This window comes from Rhododendron vialii, chromosome 7a (assembly GCF_030253575.1).
Source record: "Rhododendron vialii isolate Sample 1 chromosome 7a, ASM3025357v1".
In the NCBI taxonomy this organism is placed as follows: domain Eukaryota; kingdom Viridiplantae; phylum Streptophyta; class Magnoliopsida; order Ericales; family Ericaceae; genus Rhododendron; species Rhododendron vialii.
In genome coordinates, this window is record NC_080563.1 from 32059713 (window position 1) to 32076343 (window position 16631).

The 16631-nt window shown below is 36.2% G+C and overlaps 1 protein-coding gene across 2 annotated transcripts; it reads right to left on the minus strand.

The window, feature by feature from the left end:
- Window positions 1-1119: 1119 nt before the first annotated feature.
- On the minus strand, window positions 1120-9514 carry LOC131334643 (sodium/hydrogen exchanger 1-like). Of its 2 annotated transcripts, none has more exons than XM_058369771.1 (14): window positions 8968-9514; window positions 8742-8860; window positions 7917-8014; window positions 7571-7630; window positions 7435-7481; window positions 7142-7336; window positions 6536-6582; window positions 5106-5172; window positions 3967-4067; window positions 2998-3099; window positions 2490-2628; window positions 2352-2414; window positions 2179-2253; window positions 1120-1635 (listed from the first exon to the last, which is right to left on the minus strand). In XM_058369771.1, exons 1-14 carry the CDS (start codon window positions 9145-9147, stop codon window positions 1606-1608), a joined length of 1323 nt encoding a protein of 440 aa, XP_058225754.1. In that variant the 5' UTR covers window positions 9148-9514; the 3' UTR covers window positions 1120-1605. The 2 variants fall into 2 exon arrangements, with proteins under 2 accessions (XP_058225754.1, XP_058225753.1); XM_058369770.1 differs by having other exon boundaries at window positions 1120-1621; window positions 8968-9506.
- Window positions 9515-16631: the final 7117 nt, after the last annotated feature.

Here is a 16631-nt window from a genome sequence, read left to right on the forward strand (position 1 = left end):
TATCCACCATATAAATCATATTTTCCCAATTTGGCATTTAATAAACATTTCAATAATTAGAAATATACGAGTCTCTACACATGCGTTATGTAATGTATTTACCCCAAAAAAAATGTGTTATGTGATGTAGGAATACTACGTAACTTTTTTGGACACAATTATTTATTTTTTAAGAATTGACGTTATTTACAAAATTTTATGTGAATTTAATAACATGACACTTTTCTAGAGGAAAATGATATTCAATACTTTTTTTTTTTTTTTGGGTCGAACTCTCAAATATTGATATGTGTGAATACGGTCAAGTGATACTCACCTAATTCAACGACAAAATCGGTATTCTGGATTGTTCAAGTAGTTGGCCTGGCCATCGCTAAGTGGTTCATTGGATGCTCTTGATCAAGCCTTATTTATCATGAAAGTGTTCTCGTTCGTTGACAAAAAAAACCCATCAAACTACTAAACCATGGAAGTTCTTTATTTCATATCAGCTTAACCAATCAAATCACATCAAGATACGATCACAAGGCGGCAACTTCAACCATCTTTAAACATCCCCCCCTCTCCCCCCCTTCCTTTTTATCATACGAAAAACGTCTTTATTAAATTCTTCAGCAGTAGTCGTCTTTTCGAATACTCGTAACAAGAGAGTCACGGGCAAATATCTATTCTCCATCTTATGAAGTGCCAAGTATGCCATACAGTGGGTGTGTTAACCAACTTCTTCTATATGTAGTCTTTTCACAAAAGCGGATACACTTGTGCATGTTTGCTTTTGTTCTATTGCCTCTCTTTCACAGGCTACTTATATTAATTTGTATGCATTATACCATGACCTTTCTGAAATTTAATGTTCTCCCCTTCCTTCTATATTGTCCTTTTTTGATATTATTGATATCAAAATAAAAAGAAACAAAGCGAAATTATAGATAGCAGCAAAGAGAGTCAAGGGGGAACAAGAAGAGTTACGCGGTGGGGGAGTTTTCTTGAAGGTCATAAAAGTGCTTTTCCGAAGAGGGCTTCTGCAACAGCAACACACGGGCTTGATGGATACATACATTCTTAGCAGAGCTGATTCGGAACGCATATCTCATTGCTAGTAATAACAAACTACGATACTAGTAACAACATGCACTTTTATTCCATGGTATAATGAACTGAACATTTCGCAAAGTATTCAATAAATTAAATCAGCTCTAATGTACACGATTGCGAGTTGCTACTCATATCTTACTCATACTTTTCTATTTTACAGAAGCAAAATCAACGGTAAACATGTTGTTCACCTTTACACTTCTTAAGAAGTTTCATCTGCTGCACCAGTTGGTGAACCTGGAACAAATGGAACAAAGCCCCTTCCACCGAAAACTGGTCTCATGAATCTGTCATCAAATTTTCTCCAAAAGTAGTGAGCAGTAGACGTGGGGTTTGCCATTAACAACCTTAGACTACTTCTCTTACGGACCGGTTGGTTGCTACTCTCATCAACTGGATCACCATTTTCGAGGAACAGAAGTCTAAGATCTTCTAGGCTTGGAGAATCAGTTGCATCTGAGACCGTTGGCTTTGCATTTCTTAACAGCACTGCTTCGATCAGAGGCTTTGTCACTGAACCGAACACCTGTTTGATACACACTGAAATCATAAAATTTGGTTTTATCCATAGCAGACATTAGATATACCGTGTTATCTTGATTTTTCAACAAGGAACTGAAAGTTAAGGAGCGGTTCAGGGCTTTAGCAAACAATGTTACCAGAAAGCAGTAATACGTTTACCTGTTGGAGGGTACATTCCAAGACATGGTATACTTCCATTACAAAAAGTAAATTTAGTGATTAAAATTAATCCAAATTTCTTTCATATGTGTTTCTTTACGGTTTTACATAGGATTGGAAAAATCAAACGTAATGAAATTCATCGAGGAGTAGAGTTTTACCAATACAAAATGTCAATAACAGGAGGCGTAATGCTTATAGATTTTTCTGGAGATTCCAATAATGATTAAGTTACGTTCGGATGTCTACTTATTTAAAAATAAGTCTACTCGCATCTAATGATCTAAAACTGTTCGAAAATTGTATTAGTGTAAGCTTACACAAGCCTACCACTACATTCACATGTACACAGTAGTGATTAATTATGCTGGAACTTCTAGAGGTATCATTTGGATTACTTACCACTGTGCTAAACAGAACAACAATTATCGTACTTGTGATCATTAATGCTGACTCAGAGGAAGAATCATCCGAGAACTGTAAAAGTTAGAATGTGGAAATCAATACTGAGTAAAAAGCTTTACGTAAAACAAAATAATAGGAAAAGGTAGGAATCAGTAGACACATTATTGTACCTGGTTGTAAGATAAAGCAATGGTAACTGCACCTCTCATTAGGCCTGCCCACCACATGATAAACTGACATTTCCGGATAATCAGCAAAAATATCTAGTCAAATGAAAGAAATCGTTGCATAGATGCCCAAAATATTACCTGTTGCTTGAAAATAATCTTGTCACTGTCTTTTTTAGCGAAGCAATTATAAATATTCACAAGAGGGTACACAAATGCTGCCCTCCCAACCAACACCAGTCCAAAGAGAGTTGAGCTGACAGCAACTGAAGTTAGGGGACTGATGAAAGAATACGAACCCAAGTTAGAAGAATTGGAGTCAATTTGGCAAAATTTCATACCGAAGGAATTTGTCTTTTTGTTATTGTAAGGGAATAACAAAGTTTTGAAGACAAGTAGTATACAGCTACAATTCACTCTTTGGCACCATTTTAAGTAAATTACGAACTTGTCTCAAGATACTACTTAGGTTATTTAACTGGGATGTGGCTTTAATCTCAATGCATCTTTTTCTGAGGCTTACATAATTGGCTACCAAAATAGTTTTTGCTTGGTTGAGCTGGTTTCAAATTATTCTTTTGTCATGTTGAGGAATCATAATTGGCAATCAACTACAGGATTTAGGTCCAAACAGAAATAGATATTTTACCTTGCTTCGCTGGCTGTCCATTTGTCTACGTCTAATGCATCCATACCCACATACAAGAATATGAAGGTTTCGCAAATGAATGAAATTGTAGCGAATCCATGCCTGATAGGGTCAAACAAAGTTGAGTTAGACCTATGTTTCAGAACTCATGGTTTAGGTATCCTGCTGGAACAATTTTGTCTCTCATACATTGACAAGGATAAATCATCTCTTTCTCTATTGGACCAGAAACTCGAACAGACAACAAACAAAAGGGAACACACACAAGCCTAACAACATGGAATAAAGTGCAACATGGGAATGAAGCCCCGTACAAGAGAAGATATCCATGTGAAGCTGGAGATTGAAAGTATTTTTTAGAGCTACTTCATCTCTTGGTCAAAAAGTCATAAAGAAAGGTTTACCCTGTTCTACTATTACGCTATTCTTTTCTAATATGTCAAATCTGATATTCACTGGCAGTTGAATTCTTTTTGAAGTGCATTTGTTGGGCTTCTGTAAATCTTAAACAGGTTGATCAAACTGAGCTGTGTTCTTTATGGGGACGTATTTACCAGAATATTGTCCGGGGCATCTGACCCTCTATAGAAGAGCGCTTCAGATTACATTACAACAATGAAGTCGTATCCTATGACAATAATGACATCAACCCATCACAATCCTAAATGTATTGTTGCAATCCTCATGTTTTCTAAGATTGATAGAGCATGTGATTCTTCCTTTATTTCGGCCTTTGCTTTTGTTGACCTAGTGTTTGATCAAATCACTGAAGCTGTCACCTGGCCAGTAACTTTAGCAAATCACTTATGTACCACTTCGTTGCATTGGCACTTTTTTGGTTCTTTTATTGGGTGGATTTGACTAACTTCCGAGGGAATCATGTATTAACTCTCAAGGGAATCATCAATCATGTATAATGTATCAGATGTTAAAAAATGTAACAACGTTAAAAATGAAAGTTATACTTACTTGGTTGTTACCCTTGAGCTTTCAGTAACATTGTGCCATGTGTAGTGAGACATGACAATGCCACAAAAGAAAACAGTCAAAATCCCACTAAGATTGAGCACCTGCAAGATGAAACAAATATGTTAGGACTTTGGTTTAAAAGACATTGGACGTGCATGGGACGTGTTCCACTATACCGTTTTTCAAGAAATCCGTAACAGAATCCACAAACCATTTCTGAAGTTACCAGTGCAGAAGGAATCAATACTATCAAAATCGACACATTTCTTGCAAAGGGCACAACAGTTTATTTTTTTCCCTGATGAGGTTGATTTCTTTAACAAAGTTCAATTGATTTACGTCATAGCAAGGGAAAATATTGTTGTCCTTCTACACAATCAAGGGACCCTTAAAAGGAAATTTCCCTTCCTTCCAACTTTATAGAATTACCATGATAGGACGTACGTTCAGAACATTCGAACTTTTTAGCCAGCGGATGTCTAAAAAATTAAGAGAAATATCAAGTTTGCTTTCAACTGTTATTCAAAAGCAGAACTCTGATCTAGGATCTTTGCTAATCATGAATCCTATTTGTGCAGATTTTCCAGCGGCACCAAAAAAGTGAAATACAAACAAGACTTCTGGCATCCAATCTCATATTGGAAAAGATTCAACAACTTCTAGGGACATTAGAACAAGTGACAAAGGTTGAAAAGTCTACTGTTTGAAGGAGAGTAAACAACCAAGAAGCCCAAGGGATAATCTAAAATCTGCCACTCGTTTGACTTGCATAGCTTTGATAGCTTCTTTATTTGCCTGAAGTCTTAAACAAGAAATGAATAGACAGGAACAAAACTAGCACGTGATTGCATCTTTTCAGCACTAAGTATAACATTATAAAGTATACAGAAGACCCATCTTTGCATCACTAATTCCTTCTGTATAGGGAGCTAAGAATGCACTATAAATAACAATAAAAAAGACGGGTAATTTAATAATCTTCAGAGGGCCTAAGCTGTAGAAAACCCCACCTAAATGTGATACACATGTATAGGTAGTGAACAAAACACTAATATCGAACTTATTGTTCTTCTCGCATATTCTATTGCAATTTTAAGGAGGTAGACAGTCTGAAAATGTCCTCTGGAAAGCTATGGTACCTCAGCCACCATGTATGACAAATAGGCCAGAAGCATCATGATTGCAACTTCACGATCTGTGGAATGTCTGTTAAGGTAGAATAATGTCAACATATAAGTACAACCATACTAGAAAAACAATTAGCTTAAATGATGATAACGAAATTTCAATCCAGAAACACTAGGAACATATGCCTTTGAGTATTACTACAAGTAATTTTTTGGATTGAGTTATTTTGCTTCTGTTTTCACTAAGGAAACCCACATGCTAAATTTTCAGTTTTCCAATGTGTAAGTGTGCAAAACACTTTTATAATTCTTTATTGCATCCATTTTGTTTCTTGTCTATGGATGTAAAGAGATTAGTATATACGTTTCAAGATCCATCTCATCATTCTTTCTACACTCAAGCGTAATGCAGTTCTCCCCCTTTGGCTGCTAACTTGTGCATAAATATTCCCCGTAGCAGCTGTTCCATGCCTTATATGGGGCGAAAGAAATGAAGGATTTTTCAGAAAAAGTAGCCGTTGGACCAAAATCAGTTTGGGAGTTGAATCGGATGTGAGAGCCTATATTAGGTCTTGGAGAAATCTGAAGACAACTGACGTAAATAGATTTATCTGCACAGATTGGCATATTTCCCCTAGGGTGTTTGCTTCAACTTGAGTGAATTGGATATGTTTAGATTTTGTTAGGAGGTCTCCTCTATGTTTGAGACTGAGCTTCATTTTCCTTGTTTTGCTGTTTTGTGGGCCTGGTGCCTTAGTTTGTTTGATCTCTTTCTTTGGGGACTGCCCCTTTGCACCTGTAATTGGTTTTGTTTCAATGAATTAACTTACAAAAAATAAAAATTGAGCAATGTTTAAGTGTCATAACGTAGGTCACATAACAGGACTCCTTTCCGCTCTCAAGCCTTACTTTAAAAGCTCCCTCTCCCAATACTCGCCCTCACGAAATTTAGTAGTTTGGGATGCTTTCAAAGGGCCCTTTCGCTCATGCACGCGCATTATGTGACTTAGGTCATAACTCATGAAGTTTAAGCTTTGGCTAGGCCTGCCGGGCTGCCAGCCATGTTAATTGGTTCAAATATATAAGCAGAAAGGAAATAATGAAAAATCCTTTTGTGACTTGACACATCTGTTACCACTGCCCTATAAAACCCTTTTCATGCGAATCCTTATCGTACTTTAGTCATCAATTCTGTGGAAAGTTCTAGTTATAATTTTCTTGACTTCTGACTTTATGAGAGTTTTGTAATTGGAGCCCAAGAAAAGGATAGAGATCCAAAATCATTGGAAACATTAGGGAGAAATCAGGTGGGGTTACTGTAGATACAGAGAACTATTTAAGAAGCAAATCCTGAAAGTATAAGAATAAAAATGAAAAGACTACAGGGGAGCCCATATAAAGTTTCGGAATGAGAAGAAAAAGCTAAAGCTGTTCATTTTTACCTTCCAAAGTAAAGTGTCTTTATGCCAAATGCACTTAAAAGCCCCACCTGAAATGCCATGGAAAGCTGTTAGAGGACAACGATTACCGTTAACACAAATCTACATTCGGTAACACATAATTTTGATCAAAAGTTTTGAGTGATTTGTAATCCATTGAACAAATATAGGGTTGCTTAGTGTCACATAGAAAGGGGACTATCAAAATAATAAAATGGAAGCATGAACGTGATCTTTTATCTGGCTGGGAAAGGTAAATAACAGTATGTCAAGATAAGGAAATTCCCACTTGCTATGCATTTATTTGGATATTTGAGCGAAATTATTATATTTGGTATGACAAACTGTTGTGTTCATGGCCACAGCGGCATGAACATGAGAGAAAGGAAATGTCCAGTTCAAATCTCTGCTGGCGTTAATATAAACACATCCAAAAGAAAACCAAGAACAAAGAAAAAGATTATTGAAACTCCAAAACAAGGATGGTCGTATCCAAATACATGATCCACAGTTGCAGAATCAGAACACCACCAAACTTTAAAATAGTCTGCATAATTTTAACTGTTCATTCTGTAACCAAAACAGGTTGAAAAACAGCTGATAACTTACTGCTATTCCAAGTGCAGTACTACTGAAGAAGAGGTAAAGGAAGGTTCCCAATAATTTCAAGGCTGTCAAAGCATCAATGTTGCTGATATTAAGCGATTGGACTGAATTGAAAAGCACAATCGAGGTAGCATCATTCACTACTCCCTCCCCAAAGATGGCACTGTAAAGGAAGGGTGTATCATCTTGATTGAGGACCTTCGACATGAGAAAAAAGAATTTGCAAATTAATGGCGTGTTTCAATTATTGAGTACAAATCCACTCACCATCTTTTCGATTAATTTTCGGGATGTACCTGCAACGTGCAAACGGAATCTGTGGCTGATAGTATGGCACCAATAGCTGCACGTAAATGAAGCTCTGACAATCAATACATGGGGATGAAAAGGGATCAAAGCAAAGAATCCAAAATAAGTGTGAGTAAAGGTCACCTAAGTAATCTTTAATATCCAGGGTTGTCACACCAATCCTTTTGAATAGCAAACCGACCCCTGCAAGGGAAAATAATAACACAATTACGTTAGGCTCCTTTGATTCGATATTGTATATGAACATTTCATGTAAATAGCAATTCCGTCAGTACTGACTCGTACTAATAGTATTGCAATTGGTGATATGGGTTTACCAATGGATATTCTATACTCACTAGTTAATCAATTTATTGATGCTAAAGACATGATTGAAAAAAAATGATTTCTAGGCAACAGAAGAAATCGTGTTTTGGAAATCTGAAAGAAACACAAACACGCAGAAGGCACAAGCAATTACTCATCTTACCGAGTGATATGAGACAGAACGATATAATTGTGCCAATTATTCCGAACATCAATATTATCGAGATGTTCTTGAAGAATTGCTTTTTCTTGACCTGGAAACTACAATAAAAAATCCATTCAGTAAATCAGAACTCAAGGTCAAAAACAAAAAAAGGTTATGCATCTAAGTATCTAACTAGATTGAGAAGGAAAACCATCCCAACACATGAAAACAGATCCAATTACAAAATACGAAAATACCTAGAGATTTAAACAAATTTTCTTGCAGAACCAAATTCCCCAGTGCTATAGAATTGACTCAAAACGAATCCCACATTAGTCCATTACTCAAATCTTTACTTAGTTTGAGTAAAAAAAACCAATAAAAACTTCACTTCATATGAGGCACTCAAATGGGAAACCCAAATCCAAGCGGAAAAGCCCGATTAATGGCATAATTCAAACAGTTAAGAAGCAAAATGGCCTTAATAAAAAAAATTAAGGATCCGAGGTCTCCGAACAACCTCAATTTGGTAAGGTCTGAGTCAAGGAGCTCTCACTGCACAATTTCTTCATACATGTTTTTTACTCCCACAAACATATAGACTTATGTTCATACACACATGCACGCGCGCTCTCGCTCATACACGGAGGGAGGGAGGGATAGAGAGAGAGCCGACCTGACTTTTCAGGAGCTTAAAGCAAAAATTAAAGATTGGACCTTTTTTGCTAGACTATTACAAAGGATACAAAAATAGGAGAGACCCCTAAAATTTGAAAATTTTTTGGGCGTAAAGTGGCTGCCTCTTCGGCTTTAGCTCAGAACCGGCTCAGAGAGATATCTTACCCAGCGTTGAAAATGATTGGGGGCAGCAGATAGATGAAGAACAGTTCTTCACTGAAAGTAAGTATTTGCGAGCTGTGGCCTTTGCTGATCAATAACACCACTAACCCAGCCACCAAACCCTAACAACAAATACCGAAAACACGAATTACTAGCCAAACTGATCGAAACACATTTCATAAAACCAAAAACCCAGTTCACAAACAACCATAATTACAACTATACAAACCAGAAGAAGGGCAGTGATCGATTCATTGGCCCACCGATGCTCCTCGATGAGGTGACCAATCACGATGCAAGCACAGAGGAGGGCGACAAACACAGTGATGGCAACGACAGTGCTTACATCGAGAATTGAAGAGGAGGAGGATAGTGAGAAGTGGACCGGAATTGAATCAGAGATGCCCATTTTTTGTGACTACTACTTGTTGTTGAGGTGGTTTTTGTAGAATTTGGCATTCACAAATTGGGTGTACAGAGATAGGGAAGAAAAGGAAGGTACTGGAGAGAAGTTTTGAATCAGGAAAATGGAAATCAGGAATTCCAGTGGCTGCTATAAAATATAACCCACGGCTTCTGAGTATTTCTTGACTTGGGAATGGGATTTTAAGGTTCAGACTTCTGGGTTATAGTAATGCTACGAACACAATTTTAAAATACAACTCCAGATATAAATTTCGTTAAAAATCATTCAATGCACATGGTCTCATATACAAGTGACGGCTCCAAATAAAGTTGTGTTCTTTAACCAATTTTCTCCGATGCTATTAACTTTTTGGTTATTTTAGCGTAAATTAACTTGAACACATGAGTTTTCAAAAAACTTTTAGGCCGGTTTATCAAGACTTTTGCGCTCTAACTTTAGTTGGATCCGCTGATGGACGATGAAATTTGTCCCGCAATTGACAATGAGTTATGAAAAGAAAGAGTTGAGAGTCTTGAGACTCAAGGTGGAGGGAAGAATGGTTGTTGGGGAGTTGTGTTGGATTCTCTACAAACAAGACCATTTTTGGATGCGTGGAACTCAATGTTTCGGTTGGATTATCGCGACAAGTGGATGGGGTCATCAGTGAAGTTACTGTATTATCCTTAAGTTATCGTGTAAGAAGACAGAAATATCCTTCGAGTGGTAGTGTTGGGGACTTTTAATTGGAGGTAGGAGTTGGATGGTTGTGGTCGCACTTATACGGAGGCTATTAAGACACTGTACAGTTCGTGGGTAGCGGGTGTGGCCGGCCGTTAGTTGGCGCTTAAATTTTTACAAAACTTATTGTGACACGTGGCCGATGCCATCTTCAATTTGGATATTGAGGAAGATTTTTCAGGGAAATGATTTTACCACTCCCTTCTTTATTAACTTCACTCCCTTGCAGATGTATTTTTGCTTTTTTGTTAACGCCACTTCCTTATAAGTGTATTTTTGAAGTGTATTTTTAGTGCAAAAATACACTTGCAGGAGAGCGACGTTAACAAAAAAGGGAGTGACAAAATCCACAACCATTTTTTAGGATATTAAGTGGAGTGAAATAGATAAAAAAAAAATTATCGAAAATCATACCTAGGAACTTTAAGACTCCAAAACGAACAAAACCAAGCTAAGAAACACAAGAACTCCTCTCTATGCCTCAAATAATTATTCAGTGGTGTTAAGGTGCCCAAAACCCTTATCACCATACATTTTTGCAAGATTCAACACTAGACCCCACATAAATGTCCGAAAGGTGTTGGGCACCGATCACTGAATAATTACTCCAATACATCATCTCTCCTTAAACATCCAAACTATGGCAACACTACTCGTGTACCCATTTTTCAATGTACTTACTGTTCGTGTACAATTCTGCCTATGTACATTTGTTTTCGTAAAATTTCTGTCGCAGGATCGCACAAAAGTACTCCGGCCGATAAGAATTTTTTATTTTTGCAAGATTCAACACTAGACCCCACATAAATGTCCGAAAGGTGTTGGGCACCGATCACTGAATAATTACTCCTATACGTCATCTCTCCTTAAACATCCAAACTATGGCAACACTACTCGTGTACCCATTTTTCAATGTACCTACTGTTCGTGTACAATTCTGCCTATGTACATTTGTTTTCGTAAAATTTCTGTCGCAGGATCGCACAAAAGTACTCCGGCCGGTAAGAGTTTTTTATGTGATAGATACTGAAATCGCAGGAGATCAAAGGTATACCGACGTCATTGGTACAAGCGATCTAAATTCTCAAACTACTAGGAGTAAAAAAATTTAGGCATCACAATTACGATTCCAACATTCTTCTCGTTGGTCGCAAAGGAGAGCGTCTTTGCAAAACAATGACGATTCTAACGATGAGCATTGGGATTTGGAATAAATTTCATTTAAATATGCCTGAGATCCTCTGTGTCGAAAAATTGTGTGCCCCTGTGCCGAGTGTATTTTGGGCCATTGGATCACACAAAAATTTCAAAACATTAAAAAAAAAGAGCTCACACAATCTAACAGTCCAAATGCACTCGACACAGGAGCACATTATTTTTCAACACAGAGAATCTTGGGCCGTATTTATGAATCTTATTTGACATTTTAGAGTTGAGATCCATAATTAATAAAAATATAGGAAGATATGGAGAGCCTATTGCAATAAATGGCACTCTGACTAAAATAGAAAGTATCATTTCATGTGTTCCTCATCTCATTGGAATTTCATGATCATTAAGATCTTCTTTATTTTTTTGATCCGTGATCATTAAGATCAAACCTTCACTAATTTGAATGCAATTTCACGAGTATTTAATCTTCATTTGGATCTCATTTCTTTAGCTGATTTAACTTGTTGATGGATACTCTACAAGTAGCTCTCAACCACGTCAACTCGAATGAAATTAAAAACCATATGGTTCAAGGAAGTATATGGAAATCTATATTATAAAACAGGACGGGTATCTTTAGGAATATTCCTTCTCAACGGTTCAGATTTCTCTCTAACACAAATTTTATCTACTCATACAAACAAATCCAAAGGTCCAAATTTCTCCACCTTTCACATACAAACCAATGGCAATTTAGTAAATAACTTACATTGTTTGGACAAAGATATATATGGTAATCTTCGTTCAAAAGGAACTCTCAGCTGAGTAGGAAAAAAAAATAAAACACTTCCCATATATAATTTGAGCAAGATTTGCCATCTACGTAACAATTGATTTTGGGAAATTGCCGACTTCCATTTCAAAATTTAAAATTGAAGGAAACACTTTCCATATATATTATTTTTTCCTGTATATTACCTCTCGGAAGACATTCTTTTTTTTTTTTTTTTTGGCCGCCCCAGCTATTGCTTTCTCTTCGATGATGGTTTCTCCTATTTTCCCCCCGAAAATGTATAGGCAGGTTTGATACACTGATTCTCAATCTCTTGAATTTTGTTTCTTTTCTTTGAATTTTTCGTATTATGCAGGAGTGGTTCAACTTTCTGATGAGATTGAATCTTTGAAAAACTATATATTAATGTGAGTAGTTTGATCCTTGGTTTCATTTCTATGTTTTATTTTGACATTTGTTTTGTAGATAGATTCGATTGGTTGGATTTTCTTTTATACTTTCCTCTGATATTTTCTTTTTGCAAGAGAAATCATCATATCGATCAAGAGCAACCAAAGGGAAAATGTGAAAAACCATATCATACGTTATTTTCTTTTTGTTTCTCTACCAATAATAGGTTAACAAATTCCTTCAATTTATCATTTTTTCCTTCTGTGTAACTCTGTCCTTTTCTACTCTTTTGCAGAGGATATTATAGGACGTCGTCTTAGATCACGTGCATCGTGCTGACTCTCCTTCATTTACTTTAATTTTAGAAATGTTAATACAATTGATTTTGCATGTTATTTAAAGGTATGACGACCAATTTAAACTTCGTGATAATTTAAGTTACGAGAATGTATTATGTTTCATGAAAGTAAAAGTAGCGTCATATGCAACAAATTATCTCGCTTGCGCCGTGACTTGGTGGGTGTGTAATGGTACAATGCCACTTGCATCTATTTTTAATATACACATAAATAGTATAATGATGTGGCTAATTTCTATCTGGTAAAACATCTCTTGCATCTATTTTTATTATACACATGAATAGATATAATGTTGTCGCCAATTTCTAGCTGGTCTGGAATGCACAGTTTAATAGATCACGCCAGACAAAACTAAAAAAATTATTTATGCAAAAGGTTTAGTTGGTGGTGGTTTCAGCTTGGAACCCTTGACTGTTAGATCTTGGAAAAACAAAAAAATTGTCCAACAACATCTAATATGCAAAATGTGTAAAAATAAGACTTAGATTAACCCTCACCGTAGTCATGTGACACAGTTGGGGTGCTCCATATTAGATTTGATGCTTTTTCCTATTCGTCTGTCCATGGTCATTGGTCATTATGAATGGTACATTAAGCTAATTGAGAAGGCTGCAACAACAAGCTTATTAAGTTTTATTTGTACACTAAATTTGAGTTTCAATTGTTCGTCATCTTTATGAACGGTTTGTATATTGGTTGTATTGTCCAGGGACTAAGATATTGGATATAGTTTCATGGAAATGATGGTCTTAGGTTTATTTACTTTTTTAAGGTTTGCTTAGGAATAACTTCCAGTTAGAGCCATCAGCCTGTTATGTTCTCAAACTTGGTGTCTTTGGTCAATATACTTGCCATTGAGTGACTTACAATTTTCTTGCATAATGCAGTTTACCATGATACTGACTCCTTCGAAATTAATTGCTTGCTTTAGTGGAGTACATAGGGATGACAGTTGCATGACTGCGTGAGCATGGAGGCTGAACTTGGGGGGGGGGGGGGGGGGGGTTAGCCCCAAGACTTGGATACATTTGGGGACAAGGACCGACTCAAGTAGAAATAGGGGGCTGAAAGCGGTGAATCTGATCAAAGAAAACCAGCTTCATAGCAATCTGATCAAGGAATGCAAGATCATGATGTATTGTAGTAACAGTCTAACAACTCTAAAAAAAAACTACATGAGAGGGCAACAAAGTGACTGATGTCTCGGAAGATATAAGAATTGAACGGAAAGAAATGGTTTCCTTTGAAACCCCACAGCTCTTTGTTCACAAGAAAAAATCTCATTGCAACTGATAGTGCATGGGTTATTTTTGAGAGGCCATGTCGCCTTCTCTGTTTTGTTTTTGTTTTCTTCCTATCTTTTATGTTTTTGTTTTGGTCATTTCCTCTTATGGTCATGTGTTGTGTGTTGTATTGCTTTGGTTGTTGGCTTCAATCAAAATGGAAGAGCAAGTGAGTTGATGCACAATATGAATTCATGTAGAAATCCAATCAATTGTAATACATTCCTATCTTAAATAGTAAATACACTCTAAATTTGTAGGTAGTGTTGTCGGCACGAGTAATTGATTAGTTTTTCATGGTGATAACATTATGTTGGTATGTGCCTTTGGGCACAATCAGTTTGTTCACACATAACTAAGGTCACTCGAATATGTTTGGGTTATTGTTTTTTTGCATAGTTGAATTCGTTGGATAGTGAATGATATATTGCACGTGAGTTCTGTGTGCATTGGCGTGTACCAATTGTTTGACCCGTGCCTTCAGGCACGGGCATGCACTAGTACTAGTATAAATTAGAAGACGCAATTAAATAGAAAGGAAAATAAACTGAGGTAGATGGGTGAGCTATGCGTGCGTCGTCGTAAACACCACAAAAGTAGGGTTAAAATGGTTCGATTTGGTTGGGTTTGTACAATCCTTCACCGAGTAGAAATTTCAGTTTGAGAAAACGGAAAGTCTAAAGAAACCGACGAGGCACACCAACGGGAGCCACCAACAGGCATGCAGAGCCCACTCCGGGTCTCACACGGATGATCCGAGCCGTTTAATAATTTAAAAAAATATATGAGTGGGCCAGTGAAAAATCAGCTCAATCCGATATGTGTATGTGCTCTATTCAATCTTCTATTTTTTTCACGAATTCGAAAAAATAAAAAGAAAAAATAAAAGATTGGATCGAGCACCTATGTAATGACCCTGATTTTTGGTAAATAAAAATTTCGTTAAATATTTAAATTTTATTTAAATTACTTGAATTTCTTTAAAAATTCTGTTTTTGTTTCTAATAATCCGTCATAATTAGATTTGAGATTTATAAAATTATATCTTTTCGTCCTGGACAATTTAAGCCTTTTCTAAAGACAAGTATGCTTATAAAAACACTTATATATTTTCCTAACAAGTTAAAAAAAATCTTTAAATTTCATTTTCTTGACTAGAAATTCTACATGGCAAGTAAAATTAGTTTTTAACCGGTTAGTTGGAGAAACCAAACTACCTAGTTCCTTTCTCTTTCATCATTTGGTTAATAACCGCTAGGAAAACTTGTAACCGTTGGGTAATAGAGTTTTAATGGTCAATAAAGCTTTGATGTGACAAGTCAAAAAAAAATCTTGGGTCATGTCATGTCAATCTTACTTTTTCCTTACCCATTGGGTAGGAAAATTATTATCCCTTGGTTAATAGAGATTAGACTTGCCAAGTCTATATACACACACATATATATATATATATATATATATATATATATATATATATATATATATATATACAACTTGATAAGACAAGTCATAGCCATCATTTTGCTTCCAAAAGAAGCAAGATTAATTATGTCATGCATGCACACCTAAGTCATAGCCTTAAGTCTAATTATTTAGGTTTTACTTTCCTAGATATATGTATATATGTACTTATATATATTAGGCACATGGGAGAAATGAGAGAGAGAGAGAGGGAGAAAGAGGCCGAGAGAGAGAGAGAGAGAGAGAGAGAGAGAGAGAGAGAGAGAGAGAGAGGTGCATGTTTGTACTTTGAGGTTTGTACACTTGCACAAGCTACCTCTTTAGCCCTATTTTAGCCTTAAGTCCAATTGACTAGGCAACTCATTCTAGTCAATTTCTAGCATAGAATCCTATCCCTAATCATCCTAGATTTGATTCCAAAGTAGCCTTTAATCATCCTAAAAATTGACTACAATCTAGACTTATGAATGACTAAACATGGAAGGCTATGCCTTAGCCTAATCAAACCCTACCCTAGACTTGTAAGACTTGCCAATCTAGACTATGATCACCTAGATTTACCTAGAAAGCCTAAGATCCTACTTGATTTTATAGCCTTATGCCTAAAGATTGGATTAGACAAGTCATGGAAGGCTTTCAATCATGATTTACTCTTTTAACCATTAGATAATAATTGCTAGGGATAATTTTATTCATTGGGTAATAGAAGTTAGTTTGGCTATAAATAGCACATCATCTTTGCCATTCAGCTCATACATTCACCCATTCAACTTCTCTCTCTAAAATCTTTGCAATTGTTCTTTGTTCTTCTTGTTTTTGAGTTGTTCTTGTGTTCTTTAAGAAATTCATCCTAGACCGCCACTAAACCACCACTCGACCACCCTTTCGATCCAAAAAGTTTAAGTAGTTTAGTCAAGAACAAGTTTCAAAAGAAACCTTTCTCTTTCGGAGCTACCGGAAGCTTACCGTAAGAAATTACTCCGTTCGACCGCCGACTTACTTTTCCGTAGCCGGCCTACCGCCAAGAAGAACGATAGATTATCCTTATCCCCTATCTCTAAGTATACGTAGAATGTCCTTAACCGTTTTCCTTAAGTATATAAGGTTATCTTTCACCTATAAGATTTGGAATGCATGATAATTCACAAATTTGTTTTCGCTAATAGAAGTATGAGCATGTTGGAATAATTGACATTTATTCTAATAAACATATGTTGTTTTGAACTTCCCACCAAGGAAGAAAGAACGATTTTTTTGAAAGATAAGACTTTATCGTTTGATAGAAGTATTCGTATTTTGATCTTTAGGATG